Source organism: Staurois parvus, unplaced genomic scaffold (assembly GCF_062004578.1).
Source record: "Staurois parvus isolate SC_StPar_1 unplaced genomic scaffold, SC_StPar_1.0 ptg000472l, whole genome shotgun sequence".
Taxonomy (NCBI): domain Eukaryota; kingdom Metazoa; phylum Chordata; class Amphibia; order Anura; family Ranidae; genus Staurois; species Staurois parvus.
In genome coordinates, this window is record NW_028318268.1 from 2,086,208 (window position 1) to 2,100,127 (window position 13,920).

The 13,920-nt window shown below is 55.1% G+C and overlaps 1 protein-coding gene across 2 annotated transcripts in view; it reads left to right on the forward strand.

The window, feature by feature from the left end:
* The window catches only part of LOC149452441 (ras and EF-hand domain-containing protein-like), a 109,205-nt gene that overhangs the window by 78,167 nt on the left and 17,118 nt on the right, over nucleotides 1-13,920 (forward strand). For both annotated transcript variants that reach the window (XM_089689385.1, XM_089689386.1), the window contains exons 12-13: nucleotides 901-1,048; nucleotides 12,238-12,319. In XM_089689385.1, coding sequence (XP_089545511.1) covers nucleotides 901-1,048; nucleotides 12,238-12,319 — 230 coding nt within the window. The remainder of the gene's footprint in view (nucleotides 1-900; nucleotides 1,049-12,237; nucleotides 12,320-13,920) is intronic.

Sequence of the window (13,920 nt, forward strand, 5' to 3'; positions counted from 1 at the left end):
AGAGAAAGAGGAATATCCCAACATTTCAGGGGTGTAGGACCCCCTTTGTAAAGATCCTCCTGCTTCAAGAACCCAGGAGGGAATACACTGTGCAGGGGTTTAAGCACCCTAACAAACTTTAGTTGTTGGTTGCAAAACAGTGCAGATAATAGTGTGGTGCAAAATGTTTTTCTAGTTACATGTGTTTTCTATATACAGTATGTGGCCTAGGTCAGTGGTTCTCAGCCCTATTGTTACCTGGGCCTGGTAAATTCTTCCAAAGCCTTCCACCATGCCCCAACAGTAAAACAAAACTTTATACTCACACAATAAAAGTATGGCAATGCAAAATATGTATTGAAAGTCTAGAAGGCTCTGCGTGGAGCTGGGTGTCGTTATGGGGAATGGGTTAGGGGGCTCTGCAACAAACTTGGTGGCCGTGGAGGGATGAGGTTTCTGGAGAGGGCTGAGAAAAGCTGTGGGGGATAGGGTTTCTGGAGGGGCCTGGGGTCTATCCAGGAGGGTGGGGACTTTGCAGGGGCACTGTGCAAAACTGGAGGGTATTGCAGGGGTTGGGGAGCAATGAGGGACACCATAGGAGATTAAGAGCTCTAAGGGGGGGGGGGGGCAGAGACTGTGCGGCACTGTGGGAGGTTTGGCACTGTTGAGGCTTAGGAGCACTGTGGTCCACCTTGGAAAATTGAGGACACTATAGGAGGTAGGAGGCACAGAGGCAGGTTAGGCGATCTTCAGCTGCCTTGATGCCTGGTAGGAGGAAGGCTATGATCTGACAGTGGGCTATGGCCTGGTGGTTGAGAACCACCTGGATGACTCTTTTATATTAGTAATAATGATATAACTGATTTGCAGATGGTCCTTGCTTGTGTTTGTGAACATATTTTGTGCCTGTGTTCTGTACAGAAAGAAGGTCTAGTTATAGAAGAAGGTTCTCAATCACCAAGTCCAATTTATCGTCTCGTTCTGGCTGGGGATGCTGGGTCAGGGAAGTCCAGTTTCCTTCTAAGACTATGTATGAATGAATTCAGAGGAGACATTCCTACCACGTTAGGTGAGTTTGTTTTATTCACTTTACAAAGCATTGCCATTTTTTTGTTTTTAAATGTTCAAATCTTTTTTTGTTAAATAAGTACTGGTCTGAATCCAGCCTGGAATAACCTTTCATTGGGATAACACCACCAAACCGCTGATAGGGTAGCCTAATGTATTGTATGTATATCCATGTAAGATATTATTATTATTATACAGGATTTATATAGCGCCAACAGTTTGCTCAGCGCTTTACAATATAACAGGAGACAATACAGCAACAATACAGTTCAATACAAGAGGGAAAGGAGGGCCTGATCCTGGGAGTTTACAATCTAGGAGGGAGGGGCTAGTGGTACAAAAGGTAGTAACTGTGGGGGATGGACTGGTAGAAAGAGTAGAAGATTCAATTATTAGCAGAGGGCAGGATAGGCTTTCCTGAAGAGATAGGTTTTCCGAGATCGCCTAAAAGTGAGCAGAGTAGGCGATAGTCTGATAAATTGGGGTAGAGAGTTCCAGAGGATAGGGGAAGCTCTGGAAAAGTCCTGGAGATGAGCATGGGAGGAGGAGATAAGGGAGCTAAAGAGCAGGAGGTCTTGCGAGGAGCGGAGAGTACGGTTTGGGTGATATTTAAAGACAAGATCGTTGATGTAATTTGGGGCAGAGTTATGAATATATAAAGATCTACTAGCAGACTTAAATTCATTAACAAATAAATATTCAGGTACAGCAACATGTTTTTGTTTTTCTTTTTTTGGGATAAAGGTATTACATGAATAAATAAAAACTGATCATTGTAAGTGCCCTTGCCAGTGTTAGATGGTTTGTCTCATTCTTGTTAAATGATGCATCTGGCACAGAACTTGTTCTTTTGAAAACCAACAGACTCACTGGCAGGATCACCAGGTGAAAATAGAAGAAAGAACCTAAAAAGAAAACTAATGCAGCCATTATATCTAAGAATTGTTACGCTGCAATATAATAAATGTTTTCTATTGGGATTAATACTGCTTTAAACTTAAAGCGTATCTATGGTAAAAATGTAAAATCCTGTAATGATTTCCACATTGTATTTCAATAATTTCTAGCCTACTCTTGTTAATCCGAATGACCTTAAGGTTTGTAAACTTACTTTGTGAAGACTCTCACAATCTAAGTACACGTTTAATTTAGAAGTTATAAAATAAATCATTGGGCAGTCTGATCTTACCCCTTTGTCTGACTGCTTATTTATTCACAGGGGTCCCTATATATACTTTATTATAGATGTTAGAAATCAGAGGGAGGGGCCAAGTCTTGTAGTACAAGAATTTCTTGCTATGGACAAGGTTTGCCCTGGGGCTGGTAACTAGTGGTGCACTCTAGGAGCCTCATGTACTGGTATGCTGAGGGATGATGGACCGATGGAATGCACCTTAATTACACAAGGCTTGTTGGTGTGCATGTCCAGGAATGTGTGATTTATGCTCATCATATTGACCAATTATACCTGGACACATCTTCCCCAGGGGATTCAAAATTGCTACCTGTAATCACACACTCACACTGTGCTACTACACGAATGTCAACTGCAGTTCCATTCAGAAAGTGTAATTTGCTGCTTAAAGCCTAAAGCTGGCCATAGATAATGATTTTATTTTTGATCAGTCAGTGGGCTGAAAGAAAAAAAAACAAGATTATTTTCTCCACATAGATGAGGTGGATGAAGGTATCCCCTGTGTCAGGACATTGTTTTCTGACAGTAGAACTGTCTACCCTGTTCATTCTGCAGAAGTCGATCTAACAATTGACTTCTGTTGAACAGGGATGGCCACACACTGGTCACATTTCATCTGGTCCCGGCTGAACTGGCTGAATTTCAACCATCTATGACTACCTTACGTTTAGTCAAAATTAAAAGTAAAGAAAACAGAGCAAGGGAGACTACTTAAATTTAAAGTGATTCTAAAGGTTACTTTTTTTTGTTAGTTTAACTTCTATATTCGGGAAGATACTGGAGAGTTTAAAGCGATTCTAAAGGTTTTTTTTTTTTGTAAAATAACAAACATGTCTTTACTTACCTGCTGTTTGTAGTGGTTTTGCACAGAGCACCCTGGATCCTCCTCTTCCCAGGTCCCCCACAGGCTCCCCTGGCTCCTCCTGCCTGTCAGGTGCCCCCATAGCAAGCAGCTTGCTATGGGGGCACCCGCTGTTCCGTGTGTCCATTCAGACATGGAGCCACGGCTTGGCTCCGCCTCCCCCTCTCTCCTCATTGGCTGACTGGCTGTGATTGACAGCAGCAGGAGCCAATGGCTCCCGCTTGTTGTCTCAGCCAATTAGGAGGCAGAGACCCAGGAGAGCCGAGGCTGTTTTTTACAACATTGGATCGCGATGAGGCTCAAGTAAGTATTGAGGGGGCTGGGGGCACTGCTGCACGAAGAAGGTTTTTTTATCTTCATGCATAGAATGCATGAAAGTAAACATTCTTGATTTTTTACAACCACTTTAATGAGAAGTGTCCCTTGCACTGATGCCAGCCATCCTAGTTGAAATCTTCTCTACTCTGCCCCCTTACCCTTTTCACACACACATACACCAGCATAGCAGTAGTGTCAGGGCTCCCAGGTGTGACCAGAGATGTGTGACTGACGCAGGGAAACGCAGACCTCAGATATGTTATAAACAATATAATTTATTAACACTAACAATACAAACATAAACGCAGTGCAATACTAAAACATAATACAGTGCAAACAAACCAAACCAAACCACCCACAGATAACAGTACATACAAGCAAGCGTCGTCAGGCAGGCCGGGTCAATATCAATAGGGCAGGTAGGTACAGGGGGAGCAAGCGGAGATTGGTCAGGGTCACAAGCCAGGGATCAGAACAGGTAGCAAGCAGCGTGGTACAGAGGGTCAGACAGAGGGATGGTCAGGAGCGAGCCGGGATCAGAGCAGGAGAAGTCAGCAGCGGTTCAGAAACAGGATGCAGGACAGAAACAGGATACAGGGCCCAGGACAAACACACACCAAGGCAGAGTCTGTGGGTCTGGCCATCCCTTAAATACCCCAGCATAATCAGTTACAGGTGTTAGCTGGCTGCAAAGTTGAGTCTCTGATTGCTGGGAACACCCGCTGGCCAGCCCTAGTACTGCAGATCAAAAGGCAGGTGAGTCCCACCATAGCTGGCCAGTCCATTCCTGACAGTACCCCCCCCTCAAGGAGCGGCCTCAGGACGCTCCAAACAGTCCTAGCTGGGAAAAATGTTCCACCGCCCGGGTCTGGTAACTGGCGGGATATCAAAGACTGGCACATCGGGCTGGACTCCGGGCAGCGGTACATCGGGCTGGACTCCGGGCAGAGGCACATCGGGCTGGACTCCGGGCAGAGGCACACCGGGCAGAGGCACACCGGGCCGGACTCCGGGCAGAGGCACATCGGGCCGGACTCCGGGCAGAGGCACATCGGGCCGGACTCCGGGCAGAGGCACATCGGGCCGGACTCCGGGCAGAGGCACATCGGGCCGGACTCCGGGCAGAGGCACACCGGGCAGAGGCACACCGGGCTGGACTCCGGGCAGAGGCACATCGGGCCGGACTCCGGGCAGAGGCACATCGGGCCGGACTCCGGGCAGAGGCACATCGGGCCGGACTCCGGGCAGAGGCACATCGGGCCGGACTCCGGGCAGAGGCACATCGGGCCGGACTCCGGGCAGAGGCACATCGGGCAGGACTCCGGGCAGAGGCACATCGGGCAGGACTCCGGGCAGAGGCACATCGGGCATGACTCCGGGCAGAGGCACATCGGGCAGGACCCCGGGCAGAGGCACATCGGGCTACCAGGCGAAGCAGCAGGCACCGGGCCACCAGGCGGAGCGACAGGCACCGGGCCCCCGGGCAGGGCGACTCCGGGCAGAGGCACATCGGGCAGGACTCCGGGCAGAGGCACATCGGGCAGGACCCCGGGCAGAGGCACATCGGGCTACCAGGCGAAGCAGCAGGCACCGGGCCACCAGGCGGAGCGACAGGCACCGGGCCCCCGGGCGGGGCGACAGGCACCGGGCCCCCGGGCGGGGCGACAGGCACCGGGCCCCCGGGCGGGGCGACAGGCACCGGGCCCCCGGGCGGGGCGACAGGCACCGGGCCCCCAGGCGGGGCGACAGGCACCGGACCCCCAGGCGGGGCGACAGGCATCGGACCCCCAGGCGGGGCGACAGGCCTCGGACCCCCAGGCGGGGCGACAGGCCTCGGACCCCCAGGCGGAGCGGCGGGCGCCGGACCCCCAGGCGGAACTACAGGTCTCGGGCCCTCAGGCGGAGCGACAGGCATCGGACCCCCAGGCGGGGCGACGGGCATCGGACCCCCAGGCGGGGCGACGGGCATCGGACCCCCAGGCGGGGCGACGGGCATCGGACCCCCAGGCGGGGCGACGGGCATCGGACCCCCAGGCGGGGCGACGGGCATCGGGCCCCCAGGCGGGGCGGCGGGCGCCGGACCCCCATGCGGAGCGGCGGGCGCCGGACCCCCAGGCGGAGCTACAGGTCTCGGGCCCTCAGGCGGAGCGGCGGGCGCCGGACCCCCAGATGGAGCGACAGGTCTCGGGCCCTCAGGCGGAGCAACAGGTCTCGGGCCCCCAGACGAAGCGGCGGGCAGAGGCACACCGGGCCGGACTCCGGGCAGAGGCACATCGGGCCGGACTCCGGGCAGAGGCACATCGGGCCGGACTCCGGGCAGAGGCACATCGGGCCGGACTCCGGGCAGAGGCACATCGGGCCGGACTCCGGGCAGAGGCACACCGGGCAGAGGCACACCGGGCTGGACTCCGGGCAGAGGCACATCGGGCCGGACTCCGGGCAGAGGCACATCGGGCCGGACTCCGGGCAGAGGCACATCGGGCCGGACTCCGGGCAGAGGCACATCGGGCCGGACTCCGGGCAGAGGCACATCGGGCCGGACTCCGGGCAGAGGCACATCGGGCCGGACTCCGGGCAGAGGCACATCGGGCAGGACTCCGGGCAGAGGCACATCGGGCAGGACTCCGGGCAGAGGCACATCGGGCATGACTCCGGGCAGAGGCACATCGGGCAGGACCCCGGGCAGAGGCACATCGGGCTACCAGGCGAAGCAGCAGGCACCGGGCCACCAGGCGGAGCGACAGGCACCGGGCCCCCGGGCAGGGCGACTCCGGGCAGAGGCACATCGGGCAGGACTCCGGGCAGAGGCACATCGGGCAGGACCCCGGGCAGAGGCACATCGGGCTACCAGGCGAAGCAGCAGGCACCGGGCCACCAGGCGGAGCGACAGGCACCGGGCCCCCGGGCGGGGCGACAGGCACCGGGCCCCCGGGCGGGGCGACAGGCACCGGGCCCCCGGGCGGGGCGACAGGCACCGGGCCCCCGGGCGGGGCGACAGGCACCGGGCCCCCAGGCGGGGCGACAGGCACCGGACCCCCAGGCGGGGCGACAGGCATCGGACCCCCAGGCGGGGCGACAGGCCTCGGACCCCCAGGCGGGGCGACAGGCCTCGGACCCCCAGGCGGAGCGGCGGGCGCCGGACCCCCAGGCGGAACTACAGGTCTCGGGCCCTCAGGCGGAGCGACAGGCATCGGACCCCCAGGCGGGGCGACGGGCATCGGACCCCCAGGCGGGGCGACGGGCATCGGACCCCCAGGCGGGGCGACGGGCATCGGACCCCCAGGCGGGGCGACGGGCATCGGACTCCCAGGCGGGGCGACGGGCATCGGGCCCCCAGGCGGGGCGGCGGGCGCCGGACCCCCATGCGGAGCGGCGGGCGCCGGACCCCCAGGCGGAGCTACAGGTCTCGGGCCCTCAGGCGGGGCGACAGGCCTCGGACCCCCAGGCGGAGCGGCGGGCGCCGGACCCCCAGGCGGAACTACAGGTCTCGGGCCCTCAGGCGGAGCGACAGGCATCGGACTCCCAGGCGGGGCGACGGGCATCGGGCCCCCAGGCGGGGCGGCGGGCGCCGGACCCCCATGCGGGGCGACAGGCATCGGACCCCCAGGCGGGGCGACAGGCCTCGGACCCCCAGGCGGGGCGACAGGCCTCGGACCCCCAGGCGGAGCGGCGGGCGCCGGACCCCCAGGCGGAACTACAGGTCTCGGGCCCTCAGGCGGAGCGACAGGCATCGGACCCCCAGGCGGGGCGACGGGCATCGGACCCCCAGGCGGGGCGACGGGCATCGGACCCCCAGGCGGGGCGACGGGCATCGGACCCCCAGGCGGGGCGACGGGCATCGGACCCCCAGGCGGGGCGACGGGCATCGGACTCCCAGGCGGGGCGACGGGCATCGGGCCCCCAGGCGGGGCGGCGGGCGCCGGACCCCCATGCGGAGCGGCGGGCGCCGGACCCCCAGGCGGAGCTACAGGTCTCGGGCCCTCAGGCGGAGCGGCGGGCGCCGGACCCCCAGATGGAGCGACAGGTCTCGGGCCCTCAGGCGGAGCAACAGGTCTCGGGCCCCCAGACGAAGCGGCGGGCACCGAGTCACCAGGCACGACAGTGGGCACCGAGTCGTCTGGCAAGACTGCGGGCACCGAGTCAACTGGCGGAACAGCGGGCATCGAGTCAACTGGCGGAACAGCGGGCACCGAGTCGTCTGGCAAGACTGCGGGCACCGAGTCGTCTGGCAAGACTGCGGGCACCGAGTCGTCTGGCAAGACTGCGGGCACCGAGTCGTCTGGCAAGACTGCGGGCACCGAGTCGACTGGCAAGACTGCGGGCACCGAGTCGACTGGCGGAACAGCGGGCACCGAGTCGTCTGGCAAGACTGCGGGCACCGAGTCAACTGGCGGAACAGCGGGCATCGAGTCAACTGGCGGGACTGCGGGCACCGAGTCGTCTGGCAAGGCTGCGGGCACCGAGTCGCCTGGCAAGACTGCGGGCACCGAGTCGCCTGGCAAGACTGCGGGCACCGAGTCGTCTGGCAAGACTGCGGGCACCGAGTCAACTGGCGGAACAGCGGGCATCGAGTCAACTGGCGGAACAGCAGGCACCGAGTCGCCTGGCAAGACTGCGGGCACCGAGTCGCCTGGCAAGACTGCGGGCACTGAGTCGCCTGGCAAGACTGCGGGCACCGAGTCGCCTGGCAAGACTGCGGGCACCGAGTCAACTGGCGGGACTGCGGGCATCGAGTCAACTGGCGGGACTGCGGGCACCGAGTCGTCTGGCAAGGCTGCGGGCACCGAGTCGTCTGGCAAGACTGCGGGCACCGAGTCGTCTGGCAAGGCTGCGGGCACCGAGTCGTCTGGCAAGACTGCGGGCACCGAGTCAACAGGCACAACAGTGGGCACCGGGTCATCAGGTATCGGATTGTCTGGCTCGACAGCGGGCATCGGGTCACCAGGTATGACAGCGGGCACTGGGTCACCAGGCATCAGGTCATTTGGCTTGCCAGCGGGCACCGCGTCATCTGGCAAGGCAGTGGGCACCGGGTCACCAGGTATGACAGCGGGCTCTGAGTCAATTGGCACGACAGCGGGCACTGGATCAGGTACCGGATCATCTGGATCAACAGCGGGCATCGAGTCAACTGGCCTAATAGGATCGTCGGGCTGGATCAGTTCATCATGCTGAGTAGCGGCATCAGGCTGAATGCAGGCATCAGGCTGAGGAGAGGCTTCAGGCTGAGGAGAGGCTTCAGGCTGAGGAGAGGCTTCAGGCTGAGGAGAGGCTTCAGGCTGAGGAGAGGCTTCAGGCTGAGGAGAGGCTTCAGGCTGAGGAGAGGCTTCAGGCTGAGGAGAAGCATCCGGCTGAGGAGAGGCATCCGGCTGAGGAGAGGCATCCGGCTGAGGAGAGGCATCCGGCTGAGGAGAGGCATCCGGCTGAGGAGAGGCATCCGGCTGAGGAGAGGCCTCCGGCTGAGGAGAGGCATCCGGCTGAGGAGAGGCCTCAGGCTGAGGAGAGGCCTCAGGCTGAGGAGAGGCTTCAGGCTGAACCACGGAAGGCAGGCTCACCGGTTTGGATACTGGCAGGATGGTATTGGTTGGAAAGAATTTTCGCTTTTTTCTGGTTTTAACTACTGGAGCACTGCAAGTAAACGCAGGTCTGCAAACGAATGGAGCAGCTGGAGACAGAGAAAAACTGGAGGATGGAACAGGAGAGGGAGCAGTTGCTACAGAGGGCTTTTTTACAGGGTTAAAGGCAGGATTGGTGCAGCGAGTGGGAACAGGGTACTGACATGCGGTAGATAGCCAAGTATACTGGGCTGTAACTGGGGGAGCTGGTGGGAATACAGGAGTAGAGTTAGAAGCAGGACTGGGTTTTTGTAAGCTGACTGAGGCTGGGTGCAACAAGTCTGTCCATGTCTGCAGTATGGGTTGAACAAAGCTGAGCTTACACAAAGCCTGTCTGGCCAATGACTGCACTGCGTTTATACAATCTCTTAGTGTCTGTGGTGAACATGTGGAATAACGCTCCAGAAAGTAACCCACATCATCCTCTAATAACCACACCAGGGACTCTACCTGGTCTGCACTAAATGGTGGCAAAAATTCATCCCTGCATTCGGGGGAACCAGATGAAACCAACTCAACACAAACCTGAATCAATGGCTGCACCATAGAGAAATCTGTGCCCTGATCTACTAGAACATGAGCGAGCCGTATACATTCTAGCAGTTCATCCCGGGGATACTCCTTCAGAGTCTGATAAGCATACTCTCTGTCATCAAGCACTAGCAGAGATAAATACTCAACCTCATCCAGATCCATCCTTCCCATCAACAAGCCAAGATGGCTTCCCTGTGCAGCCACTTCTGGTCAGGATTGGCCTTGGTGTAATGTCAGGGCTCCCAGGTGTGACCAGAGATGTGTGACTGACGCAGGGAAACGCAGACCTCAGATATGTTATAAACAATATAATTTATTAACACTAACAATACAAACATAAACGCAGTGCAATACTAAAACATAATACAGTGCAAACAAACCAAACCAAACCACCCACAGATAACAGTACATACAAGCAAGCGTCGTCAGGCAGGCCGGGTCAATATCAATAGGGCAGGTAGGTACAGGGGGAGCAAGCGGAGATTGGTCAGGGTCACAAGCCAGGGATCAGAACAGGTAGCAAGCAGCGTGGTACAGAGGGTCAGACAGAGGGATGGTCAGGAGCGAGCCGGGATCAGAGCAGGAGAAGTCAGCAGCGGTTCAGAAACAGGATACAGGACAGAAACAGGATACAGGGCCCAGGACAAACACACACCAAGGCAGAGTCTGTGGGTCTGGCCATCCCTTAAATACCCCAGCATAATCAGTTACAGGTGTTAGCTGGCTGCAAAGTTGAGTCTCTGATTGCTGGGAACACCCGCTGGCCAGCCCTAGTACTGCAGATCAAAAGGCAGGTGAGTCCCACCATAGCTGGCCAGTCCATTCCTGACAAGTAGTCTTCCACTGCCGCGGTGGTAATTGAGCCACTGGACCTATCATAGGCTAAGAGTGCCGACTATGCCCGCCCTTTCTGCCAGCTCCTTCATTCAAGGAAGCTGTAGTTTCCATCAGTGAAAAGCTCTCTATGAATGGAGGAAGGGCATATGAGTGAAAAGTGACGCCTATAGTGATAGCTGCTATCTTTCAGATTCTATGCCAAGTGACTTCCCTTCTGCACACTGACCACAGAAAATTTTTCACTCAGCACTGCCTCCATTCACAGAACGCCTTGTATTTTTTTCAATGAATGCAAGGCATTCTCTGGACAAGGTGGTGATTGTGACATCAAAGCTTTTCCTCTACTCCTCCTTCAATCAGAGAATGACTTGTATTCATTAAAAAAAATTTCAGGCATTCTGTGAATAGAGGCAGTGCTGAGCGAGTGACCCTCTGTAGTTACTATGCAAACGGCACAGGACGGGAAGATTACAACTATCATAGTAGTAGTGCCAACTACTGCAGTGATTTGTAGCTTCCACAGTGACCTCTTAGGTATGAGATATGCATAGTCACATTGTGCCAAGCTGGACCAATGTATGTATGCAATACAGATCATACCTGGGATTTCAGCTTTAAGCCTCATTCACATGGGCATACCTATCCGAACACCTGTGAAAAGGGCCGCCATTACCTGCACCAGTTGTTTCATGCATCCACATGCAGGCAGTCCCATTCGTGTAACGGAACTGGACCCTCACTACACTAGGGTATTTCCGTTAGACTCCCGTTTCCCTGTCCGAACACAGATCCACGGACAACACCGCTGGCCATACCAGACTAGAAACCACCAGACTTGAAGGAAACCAGGAAATAGACTGCTTTATTTTAACACAGACACAAGATATAAACATTCAAAGGAACAACCCACCTCCCTGCATATGGACACAGGGCGTGGTAGACTAAATCTAGCAACCAGAGACACATCAGCAGACACCCCCACCAAGCCAATACACAAACGCATACATCCCATAATAGTTTGCTCCCAAGCAAGACACACAATAGAACAATGGTATGCACCACATGGCAGTAAACAATGAACAACCCCCCACCCCACTTATACATGTCTACACAATATCAGGACATTCCACCCTGTACCCCTAACAGGCACAGGGTGACTTACACATAAGAGGGATATGGGGAGCTGAGACAGGGGTCTCTCCACCCCTCCAAAGTGAGCTGTGTTCCATGGGCCCCCCACCCAAAGTCACTCCCGTCACATATCTCCCCTTTCGGCAGGAGACTAACGCAGGAGTAAACCCCAGACGGGTGGACTCCGAAGTTAGTCTGTACTTCCAGTCCCCCAATGCCAGCACCCACACAGTTCCCCAAACAAATTTTGATGCAGTGGCTGCACAGACACAGCCTGTGGTCCCAAATTGACAGTCGCACAGGTGCACGTTCCTGCACGCATGCTCTCTGCGTTCGGGGACACGCACCTATGTAGCTGTCAAATTGGGACTGGCATCTTTGTCCATGCAGCCGCTGCATCCCAACAGACATGAATGAGACTGCTTGCATATGGATGCCTGGAATACTTGTGCATCCCTTATGGGCAAAAACATACAGATAAGTACGCCCATGTGAATGAGGCCTTAAGCACAAAATGTCAAGGGTTTAGCTGAGACCGGCTTTACATCTGCCTTCATATTTATTTTGATTCCAGATCACCACATTACCAGCAGTGCCTGCTAAGCCTCTTCTGTCTTCCTATCTCCTGTGTTTTATGATATTTTAACTGCAAGATTGCTTTAAACACGTCAGATAAGAATCCTTCTCTTTTCATTTAGGAGTCGACTTTCAAATGAAGAAACTTCTAGTTGACGGGCAGTGTACAACGCTGCAGATCTGGGACACAGCTGGTCAGGAAAGGTATGGGCAAACCTTGAACATATATTCCTATCTGTGCTGATAAGACTTCTCATGTTCAAAAATAGCACTCTGTATATTACATTCAGCCGGTGAATTGGCTCCTGTCTAAATTGGTCCTAGTATGTGTATGTAGGCATGTGAGATACGGACCTTCATTTGCAAGCTCTTTGGGGGCAGGGACTGATTAGAATGTACAATGCTGTGCAAATTGTAGGTGCAATTTAATCTCTTGTTGGTGGCAAAGAGGGTAAGCTTTAATGTCCATCTGCTGCACATGTGCATCCATGGCTGCCTGAGCCTGTGTGTGGAGAACGCGCTCAATGTGCACTTCCAGCTCACTGACCAAGCCATCGCCCACAGCTCTCCATTATGACTTCTGATCTATTGCCAGCAGGATGGACTACCAATCATGTGACCACTGTGAGAGCCAATCAAAGTAGTCACAAGACAGAGAAACCCAACCACCTCCTGGGCATTGAAGTCCACTTAAAAGACTACCAGGAGGCCACATAGGGGGGATGAATACCCTTAGTAAAAACAATTAACACCTTTGTTCCAGTTTGTTGCCCTTTCATCACATAGTCTTGCTTCTCCTGCTGCAATGTCTGAAATGAAATATGAAACAATATTATAATAACATTTTTATATAGGGAATATAATAAAGCTGATAATGACCTGTAATAGCAGGCACCGAAAATGACCTTTTTGATATTCCTAACCACCCTAAGTGCTGGGTGTGTAGCTATGGGATAGGAACATTTACCTATACCCCCTCCTCTGCATTCTTCTCATACAGGTATGTGCAGTAATCTCTCAGTGTCAGATTGATTGTGTTTACTGTGTTACAGGTGTACCTGCAGGATTACGCTTCCTGCTTGGCAAATATGTCAGGCCCTGTGAGAATGGCTGCACACGTCTGACACTCTTATCTCCAGCTAGTGATAGTCAAACCAACTATATATAATAATATCCTGCAGCTGATACATAGACTCCCGTAGACTGATTGACCTGTACCCGGTCCTAAGGTGGATTGGGGGAAGCCATGCCATGTGTAATGATTCACAGCTAAAGGAAAACTGGCACAAAAGAAACACAAAGGCTGCTGACTTCTTATTCTGAAAATGCTAGTTGCCCGACTGCCATGCTGATCCCCTTGCTTCAATACTTTGGGTCACTGACATGGAACAAGTTATGACTTTTCTCTGAGTTTCCTAAATTATTATTATTATTATTATACAGTATTTATAAAGCGCCAATAGTTCGCTCAGCGCTGTACATTACAAAGGGGGACAGAACATGTGACAGAACAATACCAATACAATGCAAAACATGGGGGTATTGAGGGCCCTGCTCCTTGGAGCTTACAATCTAGGAGGGAGGGGATAGTGGTACAGGAGGAGATAGCTGTGGGGGATGGAGTGGTAGGAAGAGTGGAGGAGGTCGGCAGGTTAGCAGGGGGTGGGGTAGGCTTCCCTGAAGAGATGGGTTTTCAGGGTGCGCCTAAAGGAGAGGAGAGTAGGTGATAATCTGATGGGTTGGGGCAGGGAGTTCCAGAGGATGGGTGACACCCTGGAGAAGTCCTGGAGGCGGGCATGGGAGGA